At 37.6% G+C, this 15012-nt stretch overlaps 1 protein-coding gene across 2 annotated transcripts in view; it reads left to right on the top strand.

Moving 5' to 3' along the window:
- LOC124407064 (GPI inositol-deacylase) overlaps window positions 1-1872 on the top strand; it is an 88125-nt gene extending 86253 nt beyond the window's left edge. For both annotated transcript variants that reach the window (XM_046882875.1, XM_046882874.1), the window contains one exon: window positions 1219-1872. In XM_046882875.1, the coding sequence (XP_046738831.1) occupies window positions 1219-1492 (274 nt within the window). In that variant the 3' untranslated portion in view covers window positions 1493-1872. The remainder of the gene's footprint in view (window positions 1-1218) is intronic.
- The last annotated feature ends 13140 nt before the right edge of the window (window positions 1873-15012 follow it).

Raw genomic sequence — 15012 nt, 5'->3', positions numbered from 1 at the left:
TCTATTTATTCCTCTACGTCAATGCATGCTGCAGTATATCAAAAAACATTAGACACATATTATTTTACGTACTTTTTCGGCTCTTCAAGAGGTCAAGGCTACTCTTATAGTTTACCCTCAAAACAATAAGAGATGTAACCCCTAAAGATAATTCCTAAAACATATCACAGAATGCAGAAAATCAGTAAAGTACACCTGGGTTACTGTTCTTGTGAGCTCGAAGATTGAAACGAGCAAGGAATTTTTCCCTGCTTCACTGGTAATGTAATTATCATTACATTTTACCCAAAATGATAATTTTGCATGTAATGAAGCTTTTCTCTGGTAATTGCGAAAAATTTGCAGATTTTTCCAAAATATATTAGCTAAGAGTATTTTAAAATGTTCTCAGTGACAGGATTTTTTTAAATGACGTTAGCCATTATTTTTCTGTGTTCTCTCGCCCGTTATAATCAGGTCATTTTACACCATGGCAAGCTTGGAACGTATTTATAATTTTTGTATATTAGAATCATAAATATTTTCTGCAACTGATCGATCTTCACAACATTCCTCAGAAGCAGATACATAAAAAAGTGAATATCGCATAAACACCTCACCTAAGAAAAAGAAATATCGTCATCGGATTTGTGTGCCATTCCTCTGGGGACATGAAAATGAGTCACTAATTGTTATATACCATAAGTAGCAAAAGCATTGCATCATTTCTCTGGCAATAGTATTTCTGGGATGAACGATAATTCTCTCAAAATCAGAAAATCAGTTTGTCCACGGGATAATTAAGCAGTATTCAATTTAACCTAAAAACATTTCGAGTGTGATAAATGAAAAAAAAAAAAAAAATTTCTTTGGTACTTAATGCAAAATGATCATCTCGGGAGAAACATGAACACTGTATAATAAAAAAATATCATTTTGAATACCGGTATTCGCCATCCATCGAAATCATTTGAAACTTCATGAAATTCGTATCTAATCCTCGAGATCTCTGGAAATTACAGCAAATCATTGCAATCTAATGAAATCATACAATTCACTGATAATCTCTTGGAATGCATAAAAGTCATTCTAATAATGTAAAATATTTTGAAGTTTATGGAAGTAATTTTATGAAATCGCTGCCATCATTTACAAGTATCTGTAATCCGATATAATCTTGAAATTTTGTGTATACCAAAATTGATGAGTGCATTAGACTCAAGTCGTACCTTTTTTCAGATTCAGTGTCAAATTGAGCACAGAAGATCCTCTCTTAAAGACTTGCTGGATAATTTTAGTTGGTTGTGGTTCGACGGGCATCAAATGGATTCCTCCCAGCACACCTGATTACTATTCACAAGCAATCGCGATTATAATCCGAATACTAGGATGGACAGCGCTGGCAGTCACTGGAATTGGCTATCCCTCTCAATACCAGTATTTAATGCCTCCGCTCATTACAGTAGCCGTTGCTCTTATTACCATCCGTTCTTTAATTAACATTTCCAGCTGAGCGTAATGACAATTTTTAAATATTATCTGACCGGGGATCGATCACGTAACTTCAATTTGCCCAGAATAATTATGAAAATGAAACACTGGCGTAATCACGTCAAATTTTCATTTGATGAGAATGAGGAAAATATTAGATTCACGAAGTCAAAGTCGAGTCGTGTTGTGTAAACGTCAAATACAAGAACTGACGTCTTTATTTGAATATACGAAGCAATAAATTCTGATTTACCCAATACTCTGAAAAAAAAACTGGACATTACACAAAAATTTGAAGTCTGCTGGATTCATTTTTTGAATCCCTAAATGCAAAGTGAAAATGATATCTTTGGCGACCAGCTGTAACTGTTTTTATCTCAATAAGTGGTGTGACGTGCATTTTCGTGGGTCCAGAAAAAATATTTCACGACTTGAACTGGACCGGAATTTGAACCTGCAACCTTTGGCTTTCCGGGCGACTGCTTCACAGTGGGGAATTTTCACGAAAACGTGCCTGGCCATAAATCAGGGTATCACCGAAATTTCGGAAAATTTGATATACTTGGTATACGTTTTACAAGTACCTCAAAATTTGGAAAAACAAAATGGCGTCTCCAATGAGGCTAGTTAAAACAAGAATTTCGGAAAAAATTCGATTGCAAATTTACTTTGCCCGTGTTTCGGGGTCACTTATTATAAATCTGATACCAAAATTTAGAAGACGAGACAAAATGCAGGACTCAAAATATGGGAAATAGGTTCCCAAATTTTCGAGGAAAATCATTATTCTTCGGTAATATGGTAAACAAATTCTTCATTGCTCTCTAAGGCCAAGTACTTCTGCATTATTGAAAAGATCTCCCTCCGTTGGAATATGATAAGGGTAGTTTCAGAATCTACAAGGAAAGAATAGCATTTAGCATTAATTATAAATGGCATAGTGATCGGAAATAAGATTAGAAATATGCGACTCCTTTGTGCATTTGGTTATAATTCATTAAAATAAGGATTTGGCGTTCTGAATACATATGCTAAAATCAGGTATCAGAATTTTCATGAAGAATATATTTATGTTTCAAATCTAGTATCAGAATAACAAGGCGACCTATTCCGTGTATATAGGGTAAGGCAGCTAGGGGTAAGCGCGCAAGCTCGGAGGGTTTTCTCGGAACACGCATACACTTACAAAACATGCTCTGGAACGCGCCTCATACCTCAGCGCACTCTCCGTGACACACCATCGAAAGCTGATATTCGAAGCTACAATTTAAAAAAAGAACAAGGACCGGGTCTCGCCGCACTACGTACTAAAAGTCTACGCAAAGTCAATTTCCGAACGAAGACACTTTTTAGGATAATCGTTAGATTATAACGTAAACGTGGATGAAAAATATTTTTTTTCGATTGTATTTGATTGATTGAATAGGCAAAATTGTCTACATCATACGTTGATAGTCTAAGAACTGGCTACAGAAAAAAGCTTTTCATCATACAAAGATCAAATCGTTTTGTCTCCCAGCGTGAACTCATGGCTTAAAGCGGGGGCGTACGGCAAAATAGGTCAAATTTCGATATTAAAATTTTTATAAGATACGTGGGTTATAATTATGAAAATAGCTTTTACTTATTATTAAAAAACGTGAGAAATTGTTGACCGACAATCTGCTAATGGCTGAAGCACTGTAAGATTTTGAAATGAGAAAATCATTACATACATCAATGCCGATTGATTCAATATTATATTTATTCATTTAAAAAGCCCTATGCAAAATAGCAGACAAAAAATCGTGACTAAAATCGCGGTAGACATAGTTACCAACAGCGCGCTGTTGCTCGAATGCTTTCAGCGAACGCTCGCAGCTGATTAGATTATATGTAAATACATAAATACAATTTTATATTACATATATTTATATTCTTATTGTATAACAAAAGCGGTAGCTTATATGCTGTTCGGCTTCACTATTTATATCCAACTCATAGTATTGCAGATTCTCGCACTCGCAAACGGAGTCTTCCTCCAAGTCGACTTTCGCACCGTCACCTTGAACATATTATAATTTTTAAGTATTTAAGCTAAAAAAAAAAATTCTGTGACATGTGTAAAAAATATTTTACCGTCAATGGGCTCTTCATCAATCACATCCTTCACTGTGCTTAGTAACGGCCGACCATCAAACCATTTGAACATGTACTTTTCATCGGTGATTATCTACCCACAATTCTCTGGCTTTGAACATATTGGTACTTTCTTGTACGCGCTTCTCGATATTGTTGTAATAAACCACGATCTCAACAGATGTTACGTCAATTCCGAATGAAAGGGTGGAATGATGAAGCATCAAAATTGTGTAACTTTTTTGACGTGATAATGTCTTATAAATCGATGAACGCCGGCTGCACTTACGAAAAAGCATGACTCATAGTAACGTTCCGCCTGAGCCGAGCGTGCAAGCGAGAGCGAGACACGAAAAAAAATTATCGGAAAAATTGTAATTTTCGATTCACTCCTTCTTTGTATTATACAAAATAATGATAATTCAGTGATAATAATTCAATTCAATTCATAAAAGTATGCAATTTTTCATCAATGTTTTCTTATGACGTTATCACGTAAAATTATTGTCCGTAAACCGACTTTACAGACGACCCGTTTTTTTTTTTTGAAATGGTTCATCTAGATTGTTGCTCTCTATTTTTTCAAAAATAATGCAAACCGAGTGCTATTCACTGAATCGAGAGTTGTGAAACTCTACAAATTGCAGATGACTTTTTCAAGGACGGGAAAGAGCCTATTTCGTTGACTGCTTTTTGGAAATCTTCGCTCTTTCTGAGTACTTGTAAAGGCCGTATCTTTCCTTTGCGAAACACTGTCGGGTTGAAATCACATCCAGTTAATGCGTGAAATCCTGCTAATTTGCAAAATAATTCCCCAAGCTCTTGATACAACGCCAAATTTTAATACCATCTTGTGCATGATTCATATTAGCTAACATTATAATTAATATATCCATATCGGAGCATTTTGTTGTAATATTAGCTTTTGATTCAATACCACATGCAAGGTATACAACTTTTGTATCAGCTTTTTCGTGACACTCAAGTGTATATTTATCGTTGATTGAGAATGAAACGTTCTCATTAACAACCTCATATTGGTAGCATTGATCGAAGTCAAGTAAAACTGTTGTTTTTCTTGGACGCTGAACTGACCGTTTAAATGAAAATTGGGTTATAACAACAATAATATCAACATGACAATTTATTAAATTCTATTTTATTTATTTATGTTATTATTCACGTTTTATACTTTTATTGCATTGAAAATAACAATCAATCTATAAAAATTAATTTACATCGGCATATTTATTAAGCTTTAAAATAATAAACGAATTTTTTGTACTTACATTTAATTTTTTATACTTAAATCGAAAATGCAGTGAAATTTCGCTGAAAGCGCTCGAGAAACAGCACGCTGTTGATAACTGTCTGTCGCGGTTTTAGCCACGGTTCTTTTGTTTGCCATTTTGCATATGGTTTTCTAAATAAATATATATAATATTCAATCAATCGCAATTGATGTATGTGATGGTTTTTTCATTTCCAAATCTTACGCCACTTTCATGCTGACAGCCAGCACTTTAGCCATTAGCAGATTTTCCGCGTTTCTTAATAATAAATAAAAGCTATTTTCATGATTATAACCCATGTATCTTACAAAAAATTTTAATATCAAAATTTGACATATTTGACCGTCCGTCCCCGCTTTAAGCCACGGAGCCACGCTGGCAGCCAACACGATTTGAACTTTGCTACACCAAGGGGACCCCTTTTGAAGTAGGCATAAACCATGTTATCGGTGACAAGCGATTTCATGTAGCCAGCTCTCCGTCTATGAAGAAGAGTATCCATTTTGTTAAAATTGATTATCACTTTACACTGTTGAGTTACAAGTGTTCAAAGTTAGCTTCAAGAAGAGAATGACGGGTAACTTTGAACTGAAATATCTGAAAGACTATGTTTCTAGTAAAAATAAAACGTCGGGGCAGCCAGGACTTTGGACGGAAACTAGTTCTTAAACAATACCTCGGGTTTTCATACCTGCATGGGAAAGTTCGTTTTGTGACTTGTGGCCACATTTTCGTGAAAATTCTCCACTGTGTGCTCTGACTACTAATTGTAAGCCTCCCAGGCCGCGACCGAAACACTTGCTTGGACCACTTTCCGAATAACGTGAGAAATGCCACGTTACAGTGGTAAGCAATTAAAATTGATTGAATTCAGACTATCGCAATCAGCAATCAGTTTACACACAGAAGGTGTCTACGATTCATGGCACTGTATTACTGTGGTTGCAGTAGATTCAATAAATGGACCCAACTTGTGGAGTACACAAAATTCAATCCAACCAACATCCAATATTTACACAATGAGATTATCGTACCGAATGTTTACTGACCTAGAATCGTTTCGCCTCAAAGCGGAACACAAAACATTACAACCACATGTATGCGAGTGTTCGACTATAAAAGTACAGTATTTCACACACCGACACAAGGGCAAAAGTAACGCATTCCTAACTCCACCCAGAAGCGATAAAAACGAGGAAGGTACAATACTTCAAAGTACCGAGTAGCTTAGACTATAAGAAAGTTATTGAGTAAGCTACTATTTTGTTTATTTTCTTACTTTGTATATCATACTACGAGAACTGTGTTTGAGATCATCGTATCGTGGAAACTGAAAACCGCATCGCAGAACTTCCAAATCAGATCGACACGAACGTACAACCAGTCAAAAAACTATTTCAACTGTGTACAGAGTCGTAAGTGAAGCACAGCAAAAAACTCCAACTACATAGACTTCTAAGCCAGAAGCCAAATCAGCAAGATACCGCTACAACCGCTTGAATACTTCGTCAACGGCGTACAGGGCTGTGCTAAAAACACGTCAAAAGCCTCCTACTGTCGAATCTTATTAGACTGGAACCGAATAAATCATACCAGCTACTTGATTATCAAGCAAGTCGTGATTGTATTACCGCTCATGACTTATCAATGGACTGCAACGTGACGGCAAGCTTATCGTAACGGACCACGCTAGCCTGATGGACCCAGTATGGGAATTAGGGATGAGGACCATCGCCATATAGGTTTCTCAGTACAAGGACTTCAATGAGTGAATGTCGAGGTGCAGCATCGGAGAAATAATCAGCACGGAGAATACCAACGGAACAAGAAGTTGGATAAGGATCTTTCCCTGTCGTCGATACCGCAATACCGAGAGCAGGAACATTTTTCTTTATTGTGTCTCAAAATAACCGACTGCACCCTACTTCTCGCTTCAACTATATATATATATTTATTCAAAAGTATATTAAAAAAAAAAAAAAAAAAATATACAGTATATTTCAAAAGTAAAACAGAGTGGTTAAAGTGCATATGTATACGTATATATATATATATATATATATATATATATATACGTATACATATATACACATATGTATATTTCAAAAGTAAAACAGAGTGGTTAAAGTGCATATGTATACGTATATATATATATATATATATACATATATACACATATGTATATTTCAAAAGTAAAACAGAGTGGTTAAAGTGCATATGTATACGTATATATATATATATATATATATATATATATACGTATACATATGCACTTTAACCACTCTGTTTTACTTTTGAAATATACTGGCAATAATACTAAATTACGAGCACAATCAAGTAAAAATACGAACGTCCAGGAGTTATTAATTTAGTAAGCCTATTTTTGAATGAGCGTTGAAGTGGTACGGTAAGCTTTTATGAGTGAAATGAAAACGTGAATGCTAAACAAACTCTTCGAAGTTACGTGATTGATTACCTGGTTAGTTGAATTATAACTCAATTCATCATATCATAATACAGAAAAAAGTATCATGACCAAAGTATGAATTATCAAGAAATCAATATTTAAGGGTAACTGGGCGTGAAAAAAGGCAATTTTATAAGAATTTTTTTTAAAGAAAACTCTAAATGATACTGTACGGATTTTTATGTGTTTTATAAAAAGGAAACCCGGTGAAAGAAAAAATTATGTCGGTTCATCAATTTGTATTATTTTTGTCATGCCTTGTTAACAAACAATTGGAACAGCAACATTGATCACCAGAAAAGTAAATGCTTCAACTAAAATATTAATTTTATGCTATTGTTATTATATAATTATATTAAGACGATTAGTATAGTTCCTTGATTTTTATGTAATTTATAAAAAGGCAACCCGGTGAAAGAAAAAATTATGTCAGTTCATAAATTTGTATCATTTTTGTCATGCCTTGTTAACAAACAATTGGAGCAGTAACATTGATTACCAGAAAAGTAAATGCTTCAACTAAAATATTAATTTTATGCTATTGTTATCATATAATTATATTAAAACGATTAGTATAGTTCCATGATTTTTATGCATTTTACAAAAAGGAAACCCGGTGAAAGAAAAAATTGTGTCGGTTCATAAATTTGTATTATTCTTGTCATGCCTTGTTAACAAACAATTGAAGCAGTAACATTGATCACCAGAAAAGTAAATGCTTCAATTAAAATATTAATTTTATGCTATTGTTATTATATAATTATATTAAAACGATTAGTATAGTTCTTGGAGAAAACTGAGGAAGGTGAAACAGAATTATGTCGTACCAAAAATAAGTTGGAATGTCATTTTTACAGCTGCATGGAGATTTCAGTTTACAAGTTCTTGAGGCGCGCAAAAAAAACACTAGTCACGTGAACCATATTCTGGCTGAACCCAATCATGTTGGATTTCAACTTGGGCATCTACCATATCAGAGCGATACTGAACCTATATGTATATTGATACGACGATATTGTTAACTCCACCTCTTTTTCGAGAACCTTAAGCTTTTGTAAAAATAACATTTTTAAACTTAATATAGATATTAGATCATAAACTATCTTGACCACTTATTGGGAAAATTCTGTTATCCCAAAAATAAATGAATAGATCTAATCTAGGCAAAAACATGTGAAATGTAAAAAAAGCTGCCAAATTACCGAAACCAGACACAATAAAAATTCAAGAACAACTTAGATATTTCCAGTCTCTGCCGTGAAATTAGGAAAGAACCCCAAGCCCTACGATCTCTCTCAGCAAGTAGGTATATGTCGTGAATTTGGAACCTCGCTGTTTCGTGTAGTGATATCGAAACATCATTCCTAGTGTTACGTACTCCGTGGGCACATTCGCATTGTATTTTTATCGAAACGGTCATACTTGTTCGAGACGTGTGTCATCCCGTGTAATAATTCCGTCTCCTAAACCATCTCTTATCATCAATCAATGGACTCAATTTTTTTTTAAATTCTCGTTTGCATATTTATTTTCTGTGTGTCATAAACAGATAACTATAAATATATTTGTCAAAGACTGTCATAAACACCCGATGACAGCTGTCAATCACTTGACACTAACTTCATAGCAAAAGCAATTTTATTATTAAATGATTTTATTTGAAAATACTCCACGTTCGACTTCTCAGCGCACATCTTGTTATAAACCATACTGTATGAACATAGTAAGTTTTGTTTGCTAGATGCTTTTTTTTTGTATCCGGCGTCTCACCCCACCGCCAACTTCATGCGTATACTATTGTTATTATAATCTTTTTTACCTGTTGCTGTGCGGTGCAGGATTTTTTTATTAGATAGAGAGAAAAGGAATTGTGCATCGGAATTGTGCATCGACGATGATTGTTTAATATTGCCAACCTACCGGACTTGTAACTTTTTTTCGCCAATTGCAGTTTAATTGCATATTTTATAGAATTGAGGACTTAATGGGATTCAGTCTATTGATCAGTTAGCTTTGAACAGTAATATTATCGTATATATTAAAAAATTTTGACTGCACGTATGCAATGCATTTCATTAATTTTTATTAAAATCATTTGTTGTTGATTGTAGTCCGAAAATCGGCGCGTGCGAGACCACGGGAGAGCTGGGGTGCAGGCGCCTACGGCTATGCTTATTGTACCGAAGTTGTGTTCACACCCCTTATACACCCTGGCATGGTTGATACCGATATAATTGAACGATCAAACGAACTTACCTGTATGTGAAGTTCGATCGTAATTGTACTACGTCGTCTCGTCCTCTGAGATCAACTTGTAGTAACGCCAATTGCATGATCGTATCACAGCAATTTCAAAGAAATGAAAATTTGCACTCCAAATCGCAGCGGCTCCGTCATTCCTCTTTTGTTCATTACGTTTTGCTGTGCGATCGTAAACACAGGCGCGTGTTACTCCGTTCGTTTTCATTTCTATATTTTTATTGCTCACTATCCTTTGAGGATGCCTAATGATCCGATAGATCAGGGCACCCCATCATCGTCGGTTCGGCCAACCGAAAAGATGCTTATAGACGCGTTAAAGTGTCTACAAAGTGAGGTGGCGGACCTAAAAAGAGAGCGTGCCGGGTACGGACAAGGATATCTCCGTCGACGAGAAAATGCGGATTCCAGGAGCCCCTCGAGGTATTCAAACTTATGCTTGGATAGTGATTGTTCCCGTCAACACAACTCGCGTCCCCGTTCCAGTCAGGGACGCCAAGAACATTCTCGAGAGCGAGGACGCCATGAACGACGCCATCGCCATTTTGGTTCATCTCGAAGCCGATCACCATCACGGCTATCATGCAGGGAAGCTCATACCGAACATCGCGATTCCCGTTCGAGGAACTCGCACCACTCGAGAAGTGGAATTCGAGACAGTGTACTAAGAGATGGTGTTGATCATCACCCGAGAGGTACGACACATCATTGAGTACAGTCAAAGGCTCATGTCTTGCATCAAATTCTGAGGCTAAAGTCTCGTACAGTCAAGGCTCATGTCTTGCATCAAATTCTGAAGCTAAAGCCTCTAAAAATTTGTTGACAGCCAATCATTTGGTGCGTTATTCCGTTTTTTTTATAGTTGAGGCGCAGAACCAGAGGCCTCTGCTAACCGAGTCCCCAGCCAGCCCGGAAAAGGATCCAGAAATGGACAATTTATCACGTGAAATAGCGAGTAGATTCATTGGTCAGATGCAGATAGAAAGTACATCAGGCCCGGACCTATTCACTCCTCTATCCGAAGCCTGGTCCAACATTATCAGGGTCGGTATTCCAAAGGACCAAAAACAAGCCCTGATATCAAAATTTCCTACGCCAAACAACTTTGAACTATCTCGAGCTCCACCGATAAATAAAGAGATACAATCGGCATTACTTTCGTCAAAAGCTGGAATTATCACTAAAAGAGATGGGTACCAGGTGGACATCCAGACTCAGCTGGGAACTGGACTCTGTGCTCTTGGACAAGTTTTTTCAGACCTGTTGAGAAAAGAAATTGATAAAGACTTTGACTTAGATTTCACCAAACTTACTACAACCCTGGGTGAGGCAGGCAGAATTCTAGTGGACGTACATCACGAGATTTGTCTCTCCCGTAGAGAGTGTATCATCCCGCACCTGAGCCTTACAGCCAAACAGGTGTCTGAAGGGGGTGAGATTGGTGCTTTTCTCTTTGGCGAGGATTTTTCGGACCGTTTCAAAAATACCCTCGCTATGGAAAGATCAGCTAAGGATCTTATCAAAACGACGCAGGCTGCTTTAATATCTCGAAAAACAACAGGTCGACAGGAAATTCGCCAACACAGTGAACCTTTAAATGCGAAATCCCCTGGCAAGACGAACAACAATTACCGCACGAATTACAAGAAATTCGGCACATTGTCAGGGGAACAAAAATTTCAGAGCAATTATCATCAATCTCCACACCGCAGCCCTCGTCGCAACCATTACAACAAACGTCGTCATTAGACCAGGTACAGCTTATAGCTGGTTGTCTTGCTTCCTTTTATGAAAACTGGCTCAATATTACGTCAGATCAGGCCGTCCTTGAGACAATTTCGGGTTATAAAATACCTTTTATTTCTAAGCCAATTCAATACAAGATTCCTGAAATTCAACCCTTTTCTCCACAAGATAGGTTAGCTTGTATAACTGAGATACAAACATTGATTGCGAAAGGCGCGATCTCAACTTGTTTACCGGTCGAGGAAGGCTTTGTATCATCCTTTTTTCTGATTGATAAACCCAATGGAGGGAAAAGATTTATCTTGAATTTGAAAAAACTGAATAAGTTCATGGTTGCTCCACATTTCAAACTTGAGGACTGGAAAACTGTAATTAGATTAATCTCCCCAGACTGTTTCATGGCAACAATTGATCTTGAAGATGCTTATTTCACGATCCCAATAGATACACATCTTAAAAAATTTTTAAGATTCAAATTCGAGGGCGTTATTTACGAATTTAATTGCTTACTCTTTAGATTGTGTACAGCACCCTACGTGTTCACGAAAATTATGAGGCCTGTTTTATTTTCACTAAGATCACAGGGTTTTCAGTCTGTAAACTATTGAGATGATTTTTTACTTTTAGCACCTTGTAGTCAAAAATGCCAAATAAGCGTCTGTGCTACCAGGGAACTCTTACAGTCTCTAGGGTTTAGGATCAATTTAGATAAGTCTCATCTATTACCAGCGACAGAACAAAAATTCTTGGGATTTATTATAAATTCTCAGTTGATGTCAATTAGCTTGACAGCAGAAAAACGGACAAAGATCTTGAATCTGGCAGTGAGTTTTAAGAACAGAAATTCTTGTCGTATTAGGGAACTTGCCCAATTCATTGGAATTTTTGATTGCAGCCTGTCCAGCAGTTAAATATGGCTTCCTTTACACAAAGATCTTGGAGAGACAAAAAATTTTAGCATTGGACAAATTTTATAGTAATTACGAAGCTAAAATGACCTTAGCCCCCCTGTTAGCTGCAGATCTCAATTGGTGGATCAATAACATAAACAGTACTTCCAGCACAATCAGAGACGACTACTACGAGATGGAAATTTATTCAGATGCATCTCGTTCGGGTTGGGGTGCCGCTTGGGAAAAGAAAAAGACCCGTGGATGGTGGAATTTGGTAGAGCAGAATTATCAGATTAATTTTCTCGAACTAAAGACAGCCTTTTACGGGTTGAAGTGCTTTGTAAAAGATCTCAAGTCATGCCAGATACTTTTAAGAATCGATAACACCACTGCTATTTCTTACATTAACAAGATGAGTAGCATTCAATTCCCAAACCTGTCGACTCTGAGCAAGGAAATATGGCAGTGGTACGAAAAGAAAAACATTTGGATTTTCGCATCTCATATTAGTTCGAGCCGAAATTTTATTGCCGATGAAGAGTCAAGAATTTTATCGGAAGAGACTGAGTGGGAGTTGGCGGATTATGCATTTAGGAAAGTTAACCTTATTTTTGGCAAGTTTGATATTGAAGGTCCGGATTTGAAAAGTAATATACGCACGCGTTAACTGGGTAATACAATTTTATTTATTTTTGATCGTCACACAAACAGCCCCCTTCTCAGCGTAGCGCACCGTTCGACCGCTCGTCGAACACTGAGCTCTCGAGGCGCCCCCACCACCAGTGTGGGACCTCTGAGAATACATATGTATATACTATCGGTACTTCCTGGAGCGCATTTGCTTATTCCTACAATTCGGCCGGCCTGACCCAAGTTTGTCCTCGAACTTGTGGACACAATTTTTTTTTTTTTTTTTTTTCATTATAACAGGAAATCTTGTCTTACCTCTAGTGTATACATATATATATATATATTTTTTTTTTTTTTTCATTAAAACAAGAACTTTCACCTTACATCTAGTTATACATTTAAATGGTTACAATGTTTACATAAAAATACTGGGTTGCTCGTACGTACGATCGGTATTATCGAATCAATTATTCTCGGTTCGCGATGTGTCGTTGGACAACCACGGGCGCATGTTATCGGCTTCCCATATACCTTCGTATGGTCGCTGAGTATTTTGGAGCCCGTCAACGTCAGCCACTTTGTATCGATCATTTTGAAGGACTTCGATTACCTCATACGGGCCTTTGTAACGCGGTATCATTTTCTTTGAAATTCCGGGCGTGCTATCGAAGTTTTTGACCGAGATTAAATCACCGACTGTATACACGCGCGGTTGTTTATGTTTCTTATCATATGCCCTTTTTTGATCAGCCTGTGCCTGACATGTTTTTTTTTCAGCCGCGGAACGAATATTATCAAGATCGCGAATCTCAGTACCTACGTGGTCGCGGACAAAATCTTTAACGGCGTCAATGTTGGGGCCGCGCTGATCGACTCCAAATAACAATTGGCTTGGGGTTTGCCCGGTCGATCTATTTACAGTGTTATTGATCGCGTATTCAACGTCTACTAACATCTTGTACCATTGTTTGCGACTTGAATTGTCCGTTAACTTAGCGAGCATCGGCGCAAGTACACGATTTACTCGCTCAGCCTGTCCATTTGCCTGCGGGGAACCGGTTGCGATCAGAACGTGCTTTATCTTATTTTCGGTGACAAAATCTTCAAACTCACGCGATGTGAAGGCGGTCCCACGATCAGAGACGATTACCTGGGGACGGCTGTAACTTTGGAAATACTGTTGCAGACTATCGACGACCTCTTTTGAGCAAGTACTTTTCGTCGGATAGAGGCGAACAAACTTCGTAAACCCATCTACGACTAATAAAATATGTTTCTTGATCGCGACGCGATGATCCACCGGCCCGAAATGGTCGATGTGCAAGGTATGCCACGGAATATTGCCTTTTGGAATCGGATGTAAAACGCCTTCTTTCTTTCCCGAGGGCGGAGAGAATGAGATACACTTCAGGCAATGCCGAACATGCTCCTCACATTTTTCGCGTATTCGCGGGAACCAGTAGGTACGTCGGATCGATTCTATCATTTTACCAGCTCCTACGTGGCCTGTCTCGTTATGATAATGAATCATCACGTTTATTTCCATCTGTTGCGGCACTACGAACAGGAGATCGTCTCCTTGTTTCCGATATACTAAACCGTCCCGAAGTTCAAAAAGCGGGTCCTGACCTTTCTCGAGTTTTTGCGCGATTTCGTAAATCTTCGGATCTTTCTTTTGGCAAACCATGAGGTTCCATTTGAAGGGATTATCGTCAACGACCAGAATGCCAAATGACCGACTCAGAGCATCAACGTGTCTCATGCTTGATCCCGGTCTATGAACGATTTTAAAATCGTAACTTTGCAATTCGATGCTCCATCTAGCTATCCGATTATTAATATCGCGTTTCTCTAACGTTTGTGTCACCGCGCTACAGTCAGAAACGATGGTGAACTGAATGCCTTGAAGGTATATCTGGAACCGGCGCAACGCGTAAACAATCGCGAGGGTTTCTAGCTCAAAGCTATGATACCGAGACTCGACTTCAGTCGTACGCTTGCTAAAATAGAAAACCGGATGCATAATATGGCTTGGCTGAAGCTGCAATAGTACCGCACCGAAACCGTGTGAGCTCGCGTCGCAGTGTAACTCGGTGGACGCATGCGGATCATAGATTGCCAATATTGGAGCCTCCGT

The sequence above is a fragment of the Diprion similis genome, chromosome 6, assembly GCF_021155765.1.
Source record: "Diprion similis isolate iyDipSimi1 chromosome 6, iyDipSimi1.1, whole genome shotgun sequence".
NCBI classification, from domain to species: domain Eukaryota; kingdom Metazoa; phylum Arthropoda; class Insecta; order Hymenoptera; family Diprionidae; genus Diprion; species Diprion similis.
The sequence above is the reverse complement of the archived record's forward strand: the minus strand, read 5'-3'. Positions and strand labels throughout refer to the sequence as shown.